The sequence below is a fragment of the Gavialis gangeticus genome, unplaced genomic scaffold (assembly GCF_001723915.1).
Source record: "Gavialis gangeticus isolate Ggan-Ray unplaced genomic scaffold, GavGan_comp1, whole genome shotgun sequence".
Lineage (NCBI taxonomy): Eukaryota > Metazoa > Chordata > Crocodylia > Gavialidae > Gavialis > Gavialis gangeticus.
Window position 1 is genome coordinate 7464267 of NW_017729020.1, and position 13022 is coordinate 7477288.

Sequence of the window (13022 nt, forward strand, 5' to 3'; positions counted from 1 at the left end):
ACTCCCATGCAGGGCCCACTCCGGCTGTCAGGACAAGGGCTGTCTCTGTTGTGCATCAGCGCCGTGGCCCCCCTTGATCTTTGCTAAGCCCTGTGGGCAGGACTGTGACATGAATCACATGAGCACACTTGGCCAGCACTGAGCTCTGGAGAAGGAGCCAGCCATCCAGGAAGCTCAGGTAATGCTAATACGCATCTTTCTTTTCATTTGCAAGGCAGGAATGCAACGTGCTGCTAATTGAAAACCGTCCTGAATGCCGTGCACACTGCTTGGTGCAGTGGCTGTACGAGGACATCTTGCTGAGCATGGATTAAGCCGTACAAAGAAATCCAGGAAGAAAAGAAGCAGAAGGTCAGTGCCAGTGAATTTGTATGATGGCCTCTTGAAGTCCTCAAGGTGTTGAGAGAGCACAAGATAATGAAGCTTACAAAACACATCCCAAGCCAGCTGGGAACCCATTATATTTACTTGGGGGCTGTTTTCCTATTCTCCAGCATCATCCGCTGCTTTGAGCCATTAAGGGCTCTTTCTGTGTGTTGTTCTAAACAAGGACCTTTGAAATTGGAGTTCTTCAGAGAGCAGTGGGTTGTACTGTGCACAGCAAAACACTGCCATGCTATAAGGGGCTGCAGGCTGTCTGTTGCCAGGGCCGCAGAGGCAGTGGTTGGAGTAGCTGGTGTCTGGGGGTACTACTGGGAGCTACGCACTTGGCAGTGGGGCTCCAGCCATTCGACATATGGCAGGACAATGGAAGTGGTTGAGGGGCTGGGGCACATGACTTCTGAGGAGAGGCTGAGGGACCTGGGCTTACTTAGTTTGGAGAAGAGAAGACTGAGAAGGGATTTGATAGCAGCCTTCAACTCCCTGAAGGAAGGCTCAAAAGAGGCTGGAGCTGGAGCTGAACTGTTCTCAGTGGGGGCAGATGACAGAACAAGCAGCAGTGGGCTCCAGTTGCAGCAAGGGAAGTTGAGGTTGGATATTAGGAAAAAACTTTCTCATTAGAAGGGTAGAAAAGCACTGGAACAGGCCACCTAGAGAGGTTGTGAGAGTGCCATCCTTGAAGGTTTTTAAGACCTGGCTAGATAAAGCCTTGGCTGGGATGATCTAGCTGGGGCTGGTCCTGCTTTGGGCAGGGGGTTGGACTAGATGTGGCCTCCTGAGGTCCCGTCCAGCCCTCATTTTCTATGACTCTGTGTCCCCCCTTGTTCCTGATACAGTCTCCCCATTCTTGTTATTTCTGGGGCTCAGCTGCTCTGTGCCGCTGGGTGGCTGGCCTCCCAGGTGCTTCTCTTCCACCTCATTGTAAATGATGTGCATCTAAGTTGCATTGGCTGATGCTACTGAAGAAGTGAAAGGTGTCTTAGCAGAAATGAGAATCTGAGACAAAGGCACCTTCTCCCCAGTGCCAGACCCCCATGGTCCAAGGCAGGGCACCTGGCTCCCCACTGCCCTGCACAGGATCACCCTAGAAGTGAGTGCAGAACAGGTGTAAATTGCTCCCAAAGGCTGACAACAGTGGCAGCATTTTCCACCCACCAGCTCAGGCATAAATAGCTGCATGGGTGCTAGGCACTGGGGAATGAGGCCTTGACTCTGAGAGTCCTGAACAGGCGTTAATCATAGAGTCATAGAAAATGAGGGCTAGAAGGGACCTCAGGAGGTCACATCTAGTCCAACCCCCTGCTCAAAGCAGGACCATCCCCAGCTATATCATCCCAGCCAAAGTTTTGTCTACCCAAGTCTTAAAGCCCTCCAGGGATGGAGACTCCACAACCACTCTGGGTAACCTGTTCCAGTGCTTTGCCACCCTTCTCATGAGAGAGATTTTCGTAACATCTAACCTAAACTTCCCTTGCTAAACTTGAGACTATTCCTCCTTGTTCTGTTGTCTGCCACCACTCTAGCCTGTGTAGCTGTTTAGATTATATCCAAGAACAAGAGTGTGGGAGTCACGGTGGGAGGAGGACAGTGGGCACTGCCCAGCAGCTCAGCGCAGAGAGGTTCAGCATGGGCATTTCTGTAAGGAGGCCAGGGTTCGGTGGCTCTTGAGCTGCACATTACCAGCTCTGCCTGGGAAATGCAGAGCTCATGTCAGGGCTCGGCAGGGAAAGCAGAAGTGGGGCACTGTGTGTTTTAACCCTGGGGCAGGGGGGCAGGATGCGTGTGCCGAGAGGCTGAGCACCAGCCTTGATGACACGGCACTGGCATCAACATCAGTAATGTGGACAAGTCTGTGCTCTCAGGCTCCCGCTGCCAGCTCCACCTGAGCCCAGTCTTGATGACGGCCAGGCTGGTGACGCCAGGGCTTGCTTTTTCTCATTAAAGTTTTTCCGGTCTCACAGATGGTTCCAAACAACAGCAATCTGAGCTGTGCTGCCTGGCTGTCTCCAAAGCTGCTGCAATCGCATCTGGGGACTAATCTCTTCCTGCGGTTCCTTCATGCACCTGAGAGCTCTTTGGTGAGGATCAGAGCCTGGTTTGTGGGGCTGCAGCGGTGTTAGAGGAGACTACCCGAAAGGGGTGCCCCCCCCCTTTAGGGCTGCATTAGTCTCGTTACAAAGCAGGCAGCCGTGGCTGAGTGCCCCGTGCAGTTGTTTGTGGTCACTTGTACTCCACCCCGCTGGTAGTTTTAGACACACAGAGGAGCCCCCAGCTCTAAGATGGGGATTGCAGTTCTTCCTCTCTCCTCCCCCTTAGCCTTGTCTATGGGCCAGATCAACGAAACAGGAGCTTGGTACCTCAATACCTTTGTGGAGGTGGCACTAAGTTCTTTCAGGCAGGGATATATTGATATACAGCACCCAGTATCTAGACACCAAAGGAATGGTAGGAATCAGGCTGGGAGGCAGGTAGCTTCACTGTCCAACTGGCCTCACATGGGCACGCTACTTGGGGCTGTGGGACCTAGCTAGGTTTGATTTTTCCCCTTGTGTCATTCCCAGCACCAACCCTTTTTGGGTCCTCCAGCCCTGCCAAGCTAGTATCTGGTATTGAAGTCCCCAGGCTGGGCTGTACAGACATGGCAGGAGCCCAAGGGTGGCATCGGGGCATGCACTCGGGCTGTCTGCTCTCCCTGGGTGCATGCAAATTGGAAGCAAGGGGCAGGACTTCAGTCTAGGTGGCAGTCCTGGGTGTGACAGGGTGGTGGTGTGGATGTGCCCACATGTGCTGGCCCTGCTAGGGTCACGTCTTTGCCTCATTCAAAAAACATCTTCATTTAGCAATGACAATTAGAGGGTGAGAAGCAGCTGAGAGGAACCGTGGGACAGTAAAAATTGTTTAGTGGTGCAACGGCACCATCATTTTCTGGAGCAGCTTGCCAGTGCTAACTAATTAACGCTCCCGATGTCTCCTCCAACAGCCACCTGCCCTTAAAACGATGGAACGTCAGCCCTCGCAGCAGGACACAAACCCATCCCTGAGCCAGGCCTGGGCTGTGAAACTCACTGGCAATAAGCTAAGAAGAGCTTCCACCCTCCGAGGTAAATGCCAAGCCCAGGTCTTTGCCCAGTGTGCCATCACACCCATATTGCTGCGCCCAGGTTCTGGTCAGCAAAGGAGGTGCTGAAAGGCATGTTGGTACTAGCATGGTTGCGGTATCGTAGCCCTGATGGTCCAGGAAACATTTGAGAGGTGAGGGTTTTCTGGAGATATCCTACTGGGCCAGCTGTAGAGTTAGGAGAGATGCTGGACCACCTTTCAGGACCTGAGGAAAGGCCCTTTTGTGTCTAACTTCTCTCCCAACTCTACAGCTGGTCCGGTAAAAAGTATCACAAAAAACTCAAGTACTGGAGCATCAGGCTCCAAAGTAGCAGCCTGGCAGGTGCGGGATGACTGGCTTTCAGCCAGAGTTGATGCCCTTTATTGAGAGGTAAATGCAAGAGGTTAGTGCTATGGCTGTCTCCAGTCTTAACATCTACTTGGTGGAGGTGGGTAGACAGAGGTACACGGAGCTGCAAAGTGACACTGGCCTCGCCATGGAGTGAGTCACTGGCAGAACTGGGATTAAGACTCTCCAGTTCCTGGCTGCGGTCACATGCCCTGATGGGGTCTTTTTCTCTGGTATGTCAATGATAATCCACGCGACAGCAGCACGGCCCTCTCCATTTCCAAGCCTCCCCCACCTAGACAACAGGCCACGGCTTTGAGCTGCAGCCCCAGACTGGCAGAGTGGCCAGCTGTCTCCCACACGTTGTTTTTCTTATTTCTAATGACCTTGTTCGGGGTCCTTGGGCCCAGAGTTGATGCTCCCTCTTATGTGACAGCACATCATGGAGTACTTTGATATAACTATGGCAACAGGCAGCTAATTAATAGAAGATCCTCAACACCATGGAAACAGCTGAAGCAAGCCAAACAAGCAAGCGGGCGAGGTGCATGGCTCTGGGGATCAGGGAGGGCTGTCTTGCCCTGCGCCCTCGGGTCCGATCCGGAGCAGAGGGGCAGCACCTGGGCTCTCGCGGCTGCTGGCTGCCATGGAACTGGAGAGGGGAGGCGGATCCCCCATGGGTGCTTAGCAGAGAAGTCCTCTCCATCTTCCTTGGACCTCTTGAGAGTGTTGTAACAAAACTCCTTCCTGGCTTTTGGCCCCGTACTTTACCTGGGGAAGGTTTAAGGGAGCTTTTGATGCATCAGGCACTGTGCCTCATAGTTGCATGTGAGGGTTTGTTCCCAACGTGTTTAAGAACAGGTTAGACATGTGTTTGGCTGGAATAATTTAGACTGAGCAGGGGGTGGGGGGGACTAGACGTGACCTCCGTGGGCCCCTGCCAGCTGATTCCTTCATGATTCTGAGTGTTGGCCCCTGGAGGATGAGGCCAGAGACCACGTGGATTGTGCAGGGTCAGCTGCCCCTTGGGCAGTCTGGCCAAGTTGGCTTCCACTGGCGTAAATGACTCCATGCAGTGCGGGATGCCTTGGGATCCAGGCTTGTGTGATGCCGTCAGGAAGGTTTCTTCCGTTGCTCCCTCTTTTCCTGCTGAAAGTCTAAACCTGTGGCTCTCTCCTTTCCCAGCTGGTAGGAGCTTATCAACCAGTGCACTCAGGGCCTGGAGCGGCAGCCTTTTCAGCCCTGTCCTCTCCACCCTCCCTTGCTGTATGTTTGTACAGCATGCCCTAAATTCTCTAGATCTGCCCTGCACCTTAGCTCTCCTACCATAAACAGGGATCATGTCATTGCCCTGCCATTCAGGGGTAGCACAAGCATCTCATTAGTGAATGACTATGAGACACTCAGGTACTGGGCTGAAGAGCACTGTGCACCTGCCAGGAGGGGCTGATCCCTCTAGAGCTGTCCAGTATCTCTGTCTGGGCTTGCAAAGTATTTCAGGATGATTAAATCTGTATACACACAGGGACATAGGTAACGTAAGTAACACCAAGAGATTTCTGCATCTGCTCAGAGATGAATGCCTGTTTATTTTACGTGGAGTCTCTCACACAGCTGGTAACCAAAGCACTTTGCAAAGTGAAATAGGCTGAGACTGGAGGTAGGAAGTGGTGCCTGTTTGAGGGAAAAAAAAAAAAGAGAGAGAGAGAGAGGGAGAGAATAACTTGATTGTCTGGAGATTTGTTACGTGAAGGCAATTCATCATTTTGTCATGAACACAGGGAATGCAAATGCAATGGTGATGCAGATGAACCCCTAGCAAAGAGAAAAGCTGTTGGCCATGCTTCTCTTGCGCTAACCTCGCCTGCCTCAGTGAGCCTGTGGATTCTGCACTGTGCAGTGCCCACTTCTCGCACCAATAGACAGAAATGGGGAAGGAAGCCCTTGTGTCCTGCTGGGGTAGGGAGCTGAATGAGGCAGGTACTGTACAGCTCTGTCTCCTTCCTGCATGGCTTAGCAGTAATAAGGAAAGTTGTCTCCTGCGCAGATTCTGCCTCTCAGTTAAGGCGCTGGGTCTCCTGCAGATACTGCACACATGCATCTCTACACATGCACTTTACTGTTGAGTTGACTTATTTGCTCTGCAGTAAAGCGTCACCATCTACACCTGCACCCATATTAGGGTGCAGTAAATTAATTAACTCCACTTATCTGAGACGAGTCCAATCCTACGGCAGAGTCATTAAGTGTCCCAAAATGCATGTGTAGACAGTGACCATGACTGACTTGGGCATGAGGATGCCTCAGTATGGGGGCTGCCTGCCAGCCAACCCCTCGCAGTAGCACCCTCGTGCCCCAGCCAGCCCCTCTGCCACCTGATGCCCCCACCCAGGGCCTGGGGCTGACCCCTGCCAGCCCAAGGCTGCTTTGCTCCAGCTCAATGTGCTGTGGTCCCAGGCACATGTGTAAACACTGTGCTCAGGACAAATAAACTCCAGCATGAACTGCACCAGAGTTTACTACTCTGCACTAATTGCACGTGGAGATGCACCCATTATGGAATGAAATTTTCCAAGAAAAGAGAGCTGCATGCATAAGGCTGGTTACAATTTAGACCGGATGGGCATAGTGCTTGGATAATACTTCCTAGACAGCAGGTTGGACAGGGGCCTGCCATGAGTCAGAGAATCTGTTGTCTTGTCTGAGAGTGGAGACCCTTTCAGAGCGTGGAAGTCATTCGCCAGCACCTGCTGGTGGTAATGGAAGCACATCACTAGCAATAAGTGACCCAGTGCCCAAAATTCCTATCTGAAAACTGTAATGGCAGAGATGCACCAGGGAGAGACCTGAGTGGGAGGTTCTGTACAGAAACTGGCTCTCTAGCTTAATTTGTCAGGAATTTGGACAACTGTCAAGAACGTGCCCTATGCTCCACATGGAAAAGGAATGTACCCACATCACAGGAATAGGATGGAGCTGGACTGTTCTCAGTGAAGCCAGATGACAGAACAAGGAGCAATGGGTTCACGTTGCAGCAAGGGAGGTTTAGGGTGAATGTCAGGAATAACTCTCTCACTTGGGGGGTGGTGAAGCATGGGAATGGGTTACCTACAGAGGTGAAATCTCCATCCTTGGAGGTTGTGAAGGCCTGGCTGGACAAAGCCTTGGCTGGGATGATCTAGTTGGGGAGGTTCCTGCTTTAAGCAGGGGTTTGGACAAGATGACCTCCTGAGGTCCCTTCCAACCCTCATTTTCTATGATTCTGTGAATAATAGGGGTAACGGAGGAGTTAAAGAACCTTACTCCCAGAATCTATTACCTGTTGCCTCCATGAAACAGTAGCTGGTTTTATTTTCCATTTTGGGAAATGCACACAGAGGAGTTTTTAACCTTCGCTCTGACTGATTGTAGCAGCCTGTCTCGGAAGAATGAGGAATTTGATGCAACGGTTACAATAGTAGGACACGGGGGGCTATATCTAAGCTGCATCTTCAACCAGTCTCAAGCCGTAATAGACCTTGTTCACTGCTTTTGGCGCGTGATAGAAACCCCCACGAGCTCCAGGCTAAAAGGGGCTGTGGTCCTACTGAACCGAGGGCTCCAGCCTGGACTTTTCACTCATTCCCTGCTAGCTTCAAAGGAGCTACTTCTGACTGACAGTTGCATAAAGAAATCAAGCCCCTTGCTGAATACAGTAGCAGAGAGAGGCAGCAGCCGGTAGAGGGGGCGCGAGGGTTGGCAGTAGGGATCTCATTAAGTTCAGCAGGCAGAAATGAGCATAGTTGGAATACAGAGCCCCAAAGGACGAGAGAGCAGCCTGAATCTTCTGTGCTCCCGCACATCCAAACCCCTGTAGGAATCAATACGGTTCCAGATACCACGAGCCAAGCCTATCTGTGCTTCCACCTGGACCCTGCTCTGCACTAGGTCAGTACAGAAGCCTGTCTTTCTGTTGTCTGCAGATTAAATGGGCTTGCAAGCAGTTTTTTTTTCTTGTTCTTTTAAATGTAACCCCGCTGTATGTGTACTGCACAGGAACAGTGCCCAGGCAGGAACGAGTCCATCGTCAGATGCTGCTGGGCTGCAACCATGGCTTTGCACTTGACTCAGGGTGCGTCTGTTGTAAAAGTGCCCTTGGTGCATGGGAAGTGCGGGAAGAGGGGTGAGCCTGTTGGTTATTTAGAAGGAAGCAAGGACTGCTATACCAATAGTTCAAGGAACAATTTTACATTCACAGCGCTTAGCCAGCCAGCTCCTCCCCAAAGCTCCCATTTGGAGACTTATCCAGGAGCAGAAGGATAAGCCTTGTGAAGGTATCTGTAATGTAAAATGCATTACTTCTCTGCAGGTTCAAAAAACAAAATATACTTTAAGCCATGTATTATTGATGGCAACTTCATTCAGGGAAAGCTTCATCTGTTTCAAAGTGCTCCTCTCCTGAACTGTTGAATACAGATGAAACCAAGAGGAATCAGTAGCAATTAATCTAAATCTCGGTGCTACGACAAGCTTTCTGTAGGTGCTTTGAGTTATCCTGTCAGACTCTAGGGCAAAGACAGCATTCTCTGTTCAGTTCTATTGGGTGCTTCCAAAGTCTATTTAAAAAATACTGTTTGCTATTTTGTTGCTTTAGACAAGACTTTCCATAGAGACTTACAGAGTACCACAATACCTGCCATGCAGAGAAATTAAGACGGCCGGGCAAGGGAGAGATAGGGTACTTTATTTAGAAGCTCACGGATGGTCTGCGACTGAAGGCTGGGAGGTGGATGCTAGCTAAGCTTCGAGTGAAGTGTATTTGAAGGTGCTTTATGGAGGAAAAACATCCTGCAGAAAACTGCTGAGCCTGGGATGCACTTGTGTGCCGTCAGTCTGAATAGCAGTAGGCATCCAGTAATTGCCTCTGACCTATGGCGACACGGGCAGTCTCTAGAAAAGAGTTGCTTGTGCTCTCCAGTAACAGGCCCAGTTCTCAGGGCACAAACTCTATGGGGATCAGTGCTCTTTCCAGGTGGCAAAATGCTAGGCGTTTCCTGGACGAGACCCCTAGAGCAGTGAATCCCAACCACAGTGCCATGCCGACATCCTAGGGTGCCCTGAGTTCCTTTCAGGGGTGTCACAGCCTGCCGTGTAGTTTTAGCACTGTGCAGACACGGGGCACAAAATGAACGCAGTAGATTCAAAGACAATCCACGGTGTTGAAACATTCTGAGCTGTTGTGGTCTTTCTGAGTTCTTGACAAGAGAAGAAATTGCTCTAGTATTTTCCTATAACCCCCAAATCACCTGAAAATGAAAAGCTGACGTTTTTCAAGGGGTGCCTTGAATCTACCAGGGTCTGCCTGGAGTCTAAAAAGTGTCCTAGAGAGATACAAATACTGGGAGTGACACACAGGGTTTTGTATTTCAAAACTAATTGAACCCTGTGTCCATCAACTTAGACCCCTCCCTCCAGCACAGCGGACTAACTGTTGGTCCTGTTGGAAGTAAAGAGGTTTTTACCATTGAACTCACAGGACCAAGCTGCGGTATTTTTTGTGAATTGCCCGAGTTGAGTGAAAAGGAAAGGCTGCCTAGTGCCTAGGGCCACTTGATTTCTTTTGCAAAAAGAGGCTGATCATTTGGGTTAGGAAAGGGGATTAGCAAAGTACTGGAGCACAGGCTTTTTAGTCAAAAGCTGAAAGTAGCATCATTTTTGGTGTTGCTGGTTTTTTTCCCTCCGTAAGCACCAGAAAATATTTGTTTTGGTTCAGCTACTATTTCCCTCCTCTTTCTCTTTCAAGATGATGTTCACATTCCCATCAGCTGGATGCTTAGTGAAGGTGAAAGTGCCATGCAATGCTTAGTCTAGAAGGGACATTGCTAAAATAATAACGCTGCAGTTTTAAACAGATGTTTTTGCCCGTGTTACTAACAGCTGCTTAAATTAGGCATAAGAGAATTTTCAAAATGAAAATGTTGCTGTGTCTCTGGTTAGTTTGCTTTCTTCGACCTATACTTGAGAGTAAGATTAGCATTGTAGTAAGATTCACAGTCTGTTTCTAATGGGTTTCATCTGCTAGCTCTCACGTATTAACAAGGGGCTGCAGTTTTTTTCACTGCAGGGAAACATTTACATTCTTACTGGGTCATTTATTTATAGCCAGAATATGTTCCTCCGTGTGAAATTCTGTAAAACTCTTGTACTAATCTTTTTACTGATTTGTACATTTGGGAATGTAGCTACCTCTCCTCGGCAGTCCCCAAATTCTCCTGTTGTCAGAGCAGGACTCTACTTGTGCTACCTCTTATTTCCCATCCCTTTTTCCAGGAACCTGTACAGCAAAACTGTTCCAGTTCAGCAGGAAAAATGAAATGGAGAAAGCAATTCTAAGGAAGCCTGGCTTAAAAGGAGGCTAAAGGATTGGGCCTGAGGTATATGGAAACCATCTCAGTATGAAGGCCCGTGGGAGCTGAAGCACACGCAAGAAATGAAAAAATGATATACCAAGAAGACATGTCTATTTAATCTCAAGGTATGACCCATGAAGTGTAGAACAGAGTTGCATCGGTAGGATTATACCCAAATAAACATTCACGTACACAAGTACTTCTGGAAAATCTTTGCAAAGCTGAGACACTGAATCAGAGTAACAGGTCACAGTTTTACAGGGACTTTTTTACCTGGTGAGGACTGTCAATTCATCCAAAATAGGTGCCCACAGAAGGCTTGATCAGAAATGGTATGCACACACACTACTGTTTCAGAACAGCAAATGTATGAAATCATGATCTTGATCTCGTAATTAGGGTCACTAGTGCTAACCCGTCTGCTCTTCTCTAAGCTTGATTCCTAGTTGACTGTGACTCATGGAACCCATCAAAAATTGGGACAGCGTCCCAGGCAATGACAGCATCTATGAAATCATCCTCAAGAACAGCTCCAATTCCAGCTCCCAGTTTACAGGTGTCCAGCTCATCCAGTCCTTCAAACCCCTCATCATCCCATGCTACACCCTAGTGGTACTGATTGGCATCTTTGGCAACTATCTTCTCCTTTATGTCATCTGCAAGACCAAGAAGATGCACAATGTCACCAACTTCTTCATCGGGAACCTGGCTTTCTCAGACATGCTGATGTGTGCTACATGCGTCCCTTTTACCCTGGCCTACGCCTTCAACCCGCAAGGCTGGATCTTCGGGAAGTTTCTTTGTTACTTTGTGTTCCTGATGCAGCCCATGACTGTCTACGTGTCCGTCTTCACGCTCACTGCCATTGCCGTAGATAGGTAAGTACAGCTTCTAGCCAGCGTCTTTCTCTTGTGTGATGCGGGATGGAGGGTTTGTTTAGAAATGAATTGGCCTCACAATTGTAAACATTAATTCCTGAAATTGCTGCTATCGCTGTCTGTGATTTTGCTCTGACCCATTTTCTAGCCTCAGGATTTAGCTTTTCAGGAGAGGGCTGTTTACAGCAGTGGGTTTTTTTCCCCTTTTCCCTACATTGCATAGTGTATATTGAAGTATACTGTTTGGATTTTGGCACTGACATGGGAGCAAGGGGCACATGTCTGTCTGTGCATCATTTTCTCCAGTGCTGTGAGGGCAACTATGTAGAGTGCAAGGGGCTGTTTGTAAAGCGCTTTGTTTTACTCTGTGAAGGAGCATGCTAGAGCAGCATTACTAGCACTGCACCACAGCTCTCTCTGTTCACTCCCTCCCTCCTCCTTTTATCCCCCTTCCAGTCCCCTGAGCTGCATCCCCTTCCTAGAGCCTGCTCTTGGTCAGCTTGGCTCGGGTATCCTCAGTCTTACATCCCCTCTCCGCAGCATTCCCAAGTGAGATCACACAGAGGCCGAGCACGCTCTTGTAACTCCATCTCTGCCCACATGATGACAAGCCCAGGAGGGCCAATTATTGCAGAAGCATTTCCAGTGATGTGGTTTCTAAGACAGAGCGTGTTTGAAGTTGTTTAAAGAGGCAGCTGGAAGTAGAAATTCTGCCTTGTGGTTTCTCCCCTGCTGCCTTTAATAGACAGTTCTGTGCTAGCTAACTTTCAGCCGCCTCAGGAGAATCCCAGGAGAGCACAGGCTCATCTGCTTGTGGGAAGCAGCAGCAGCCCCATGGCTTGGCTTACCAAAAGCACTACCCAGGGCACGCAGGAGGCACTCCTGCCCTAGCTTGGGAAGCATGGCAAGCTCCTGTCAGCCTACATGAAGCATGCTGTGAGGTGCTGATGACTTCTTGCCCCTCAGATATCCTAGATGAGATATAATCAGTGGATAGTGGCTGGGTCATTGTGGCAGGCCCGTAGTGGGCGCTCCTGCATCGAGCCATCCACCTCACTGTGTTTGGCCACCTTCCAGGCTCCGAGTGCCTCCCTAGGGGTGCCTCACATCTGGCCAACTCCCTTCCTGGAGTACACCTGAAAGCCTGGTGGTAACGTTGCCATCACCCAGGGTCTGCCTCTTGGAAAATACAGACCTAGTCATCCTTGAGGGGTATCTGAACCACTGCAAGAACTTGGGGTGCTTCCCTCAGTCTGAAGCACCAATAGCGGTCTCCCTTAGTCAGCTGAACCAAGGGGACCCCGAAGGCATAATTTAGACCCTCTCCCAATAAGTCTCCCATGCTAGGTAGGTACAGAGGAGAACTTTATTGGTTATAAGGAGTAGCTTTGGAATAGGGTACAGGGTAGAGCAATATCAGAGAAATACCTTAGCGCAAACAGTGGCACGGTAGCCTTTGATCACACAGCTGAGTTACTGCAAGCTATATATCTACAGGCAGTCCTCAGACTTATGACACAATTGGTTGCTGAAAACCACATCTTAAGTTGAAACGTTGTAACTCGGAACCAATTTTCTCATAAGAAACAATGTTATAAATGGGGGATTGGTTCCTGAACCAAGGCCCGATACTGTATTTTCACCAAAAATACCCCAGAATTTTGTACTCGATCAATTATAGATGAGTAATATAGCTACATTAATATATTTATATTGTTAATAGCAATCATATTGATTTGGAAGGACTTCTTTGAGGTGACTTTGGACTTTTTGAAGGGCCCTTGGTTGGACTTTTTGAAGGGTTCTTGGCTGGAGTCTTCTCAGGAGTCTTGGCTACAGGTTTGTCTGGAGTCTTGTCTGCTTTCTTAAAGAAAGTGTCCAAGGAAGTTTGGACAGATGTTCTCCAGGGAGGTGAGTGACGCAGCA

At 49.3% G+C, this 13022-nt stretch overlaps 1 protein-coding gene across 5 annotated transcripts in view; it reads left to right on the forward strand.

The window, feature by feature from the left end:
* The first annotated feature begins 265 nt into the window (after positions 1–265).
* Positions 266–13022, forward strand: part of LOC109295554 (prolactin-releasing peptide receptor-like) — a 23168-nt gene continuing 10411 nt past the window's right edge. Inside the window, exons 1-3 of one of the 5 annotated variants that reach the window (XM_019514481.1) lie at positions 9292–9650; positions 10139–10343; positions 10653–11096. In XM_019514481.1, coding sequence (XP_019370026.1) covers positions 10678–11096 — 419 coding nt within the window. In that variant the 5' untranslated portion in view covers positions 9292–9650; positions 10139–10343; positions 10653–10677. Of the gene's footprint in view, positions 352–3373; positions 3483–7561; positions 7757–9291; positions 9651–10138; positions 11097–13022 lie in introns of those variants that run through there. The other 4 variants (XM_019514480.1, XM_019514479.1, XM_019514478.1 and 1 more) reach the window with 4 other exon arrangements.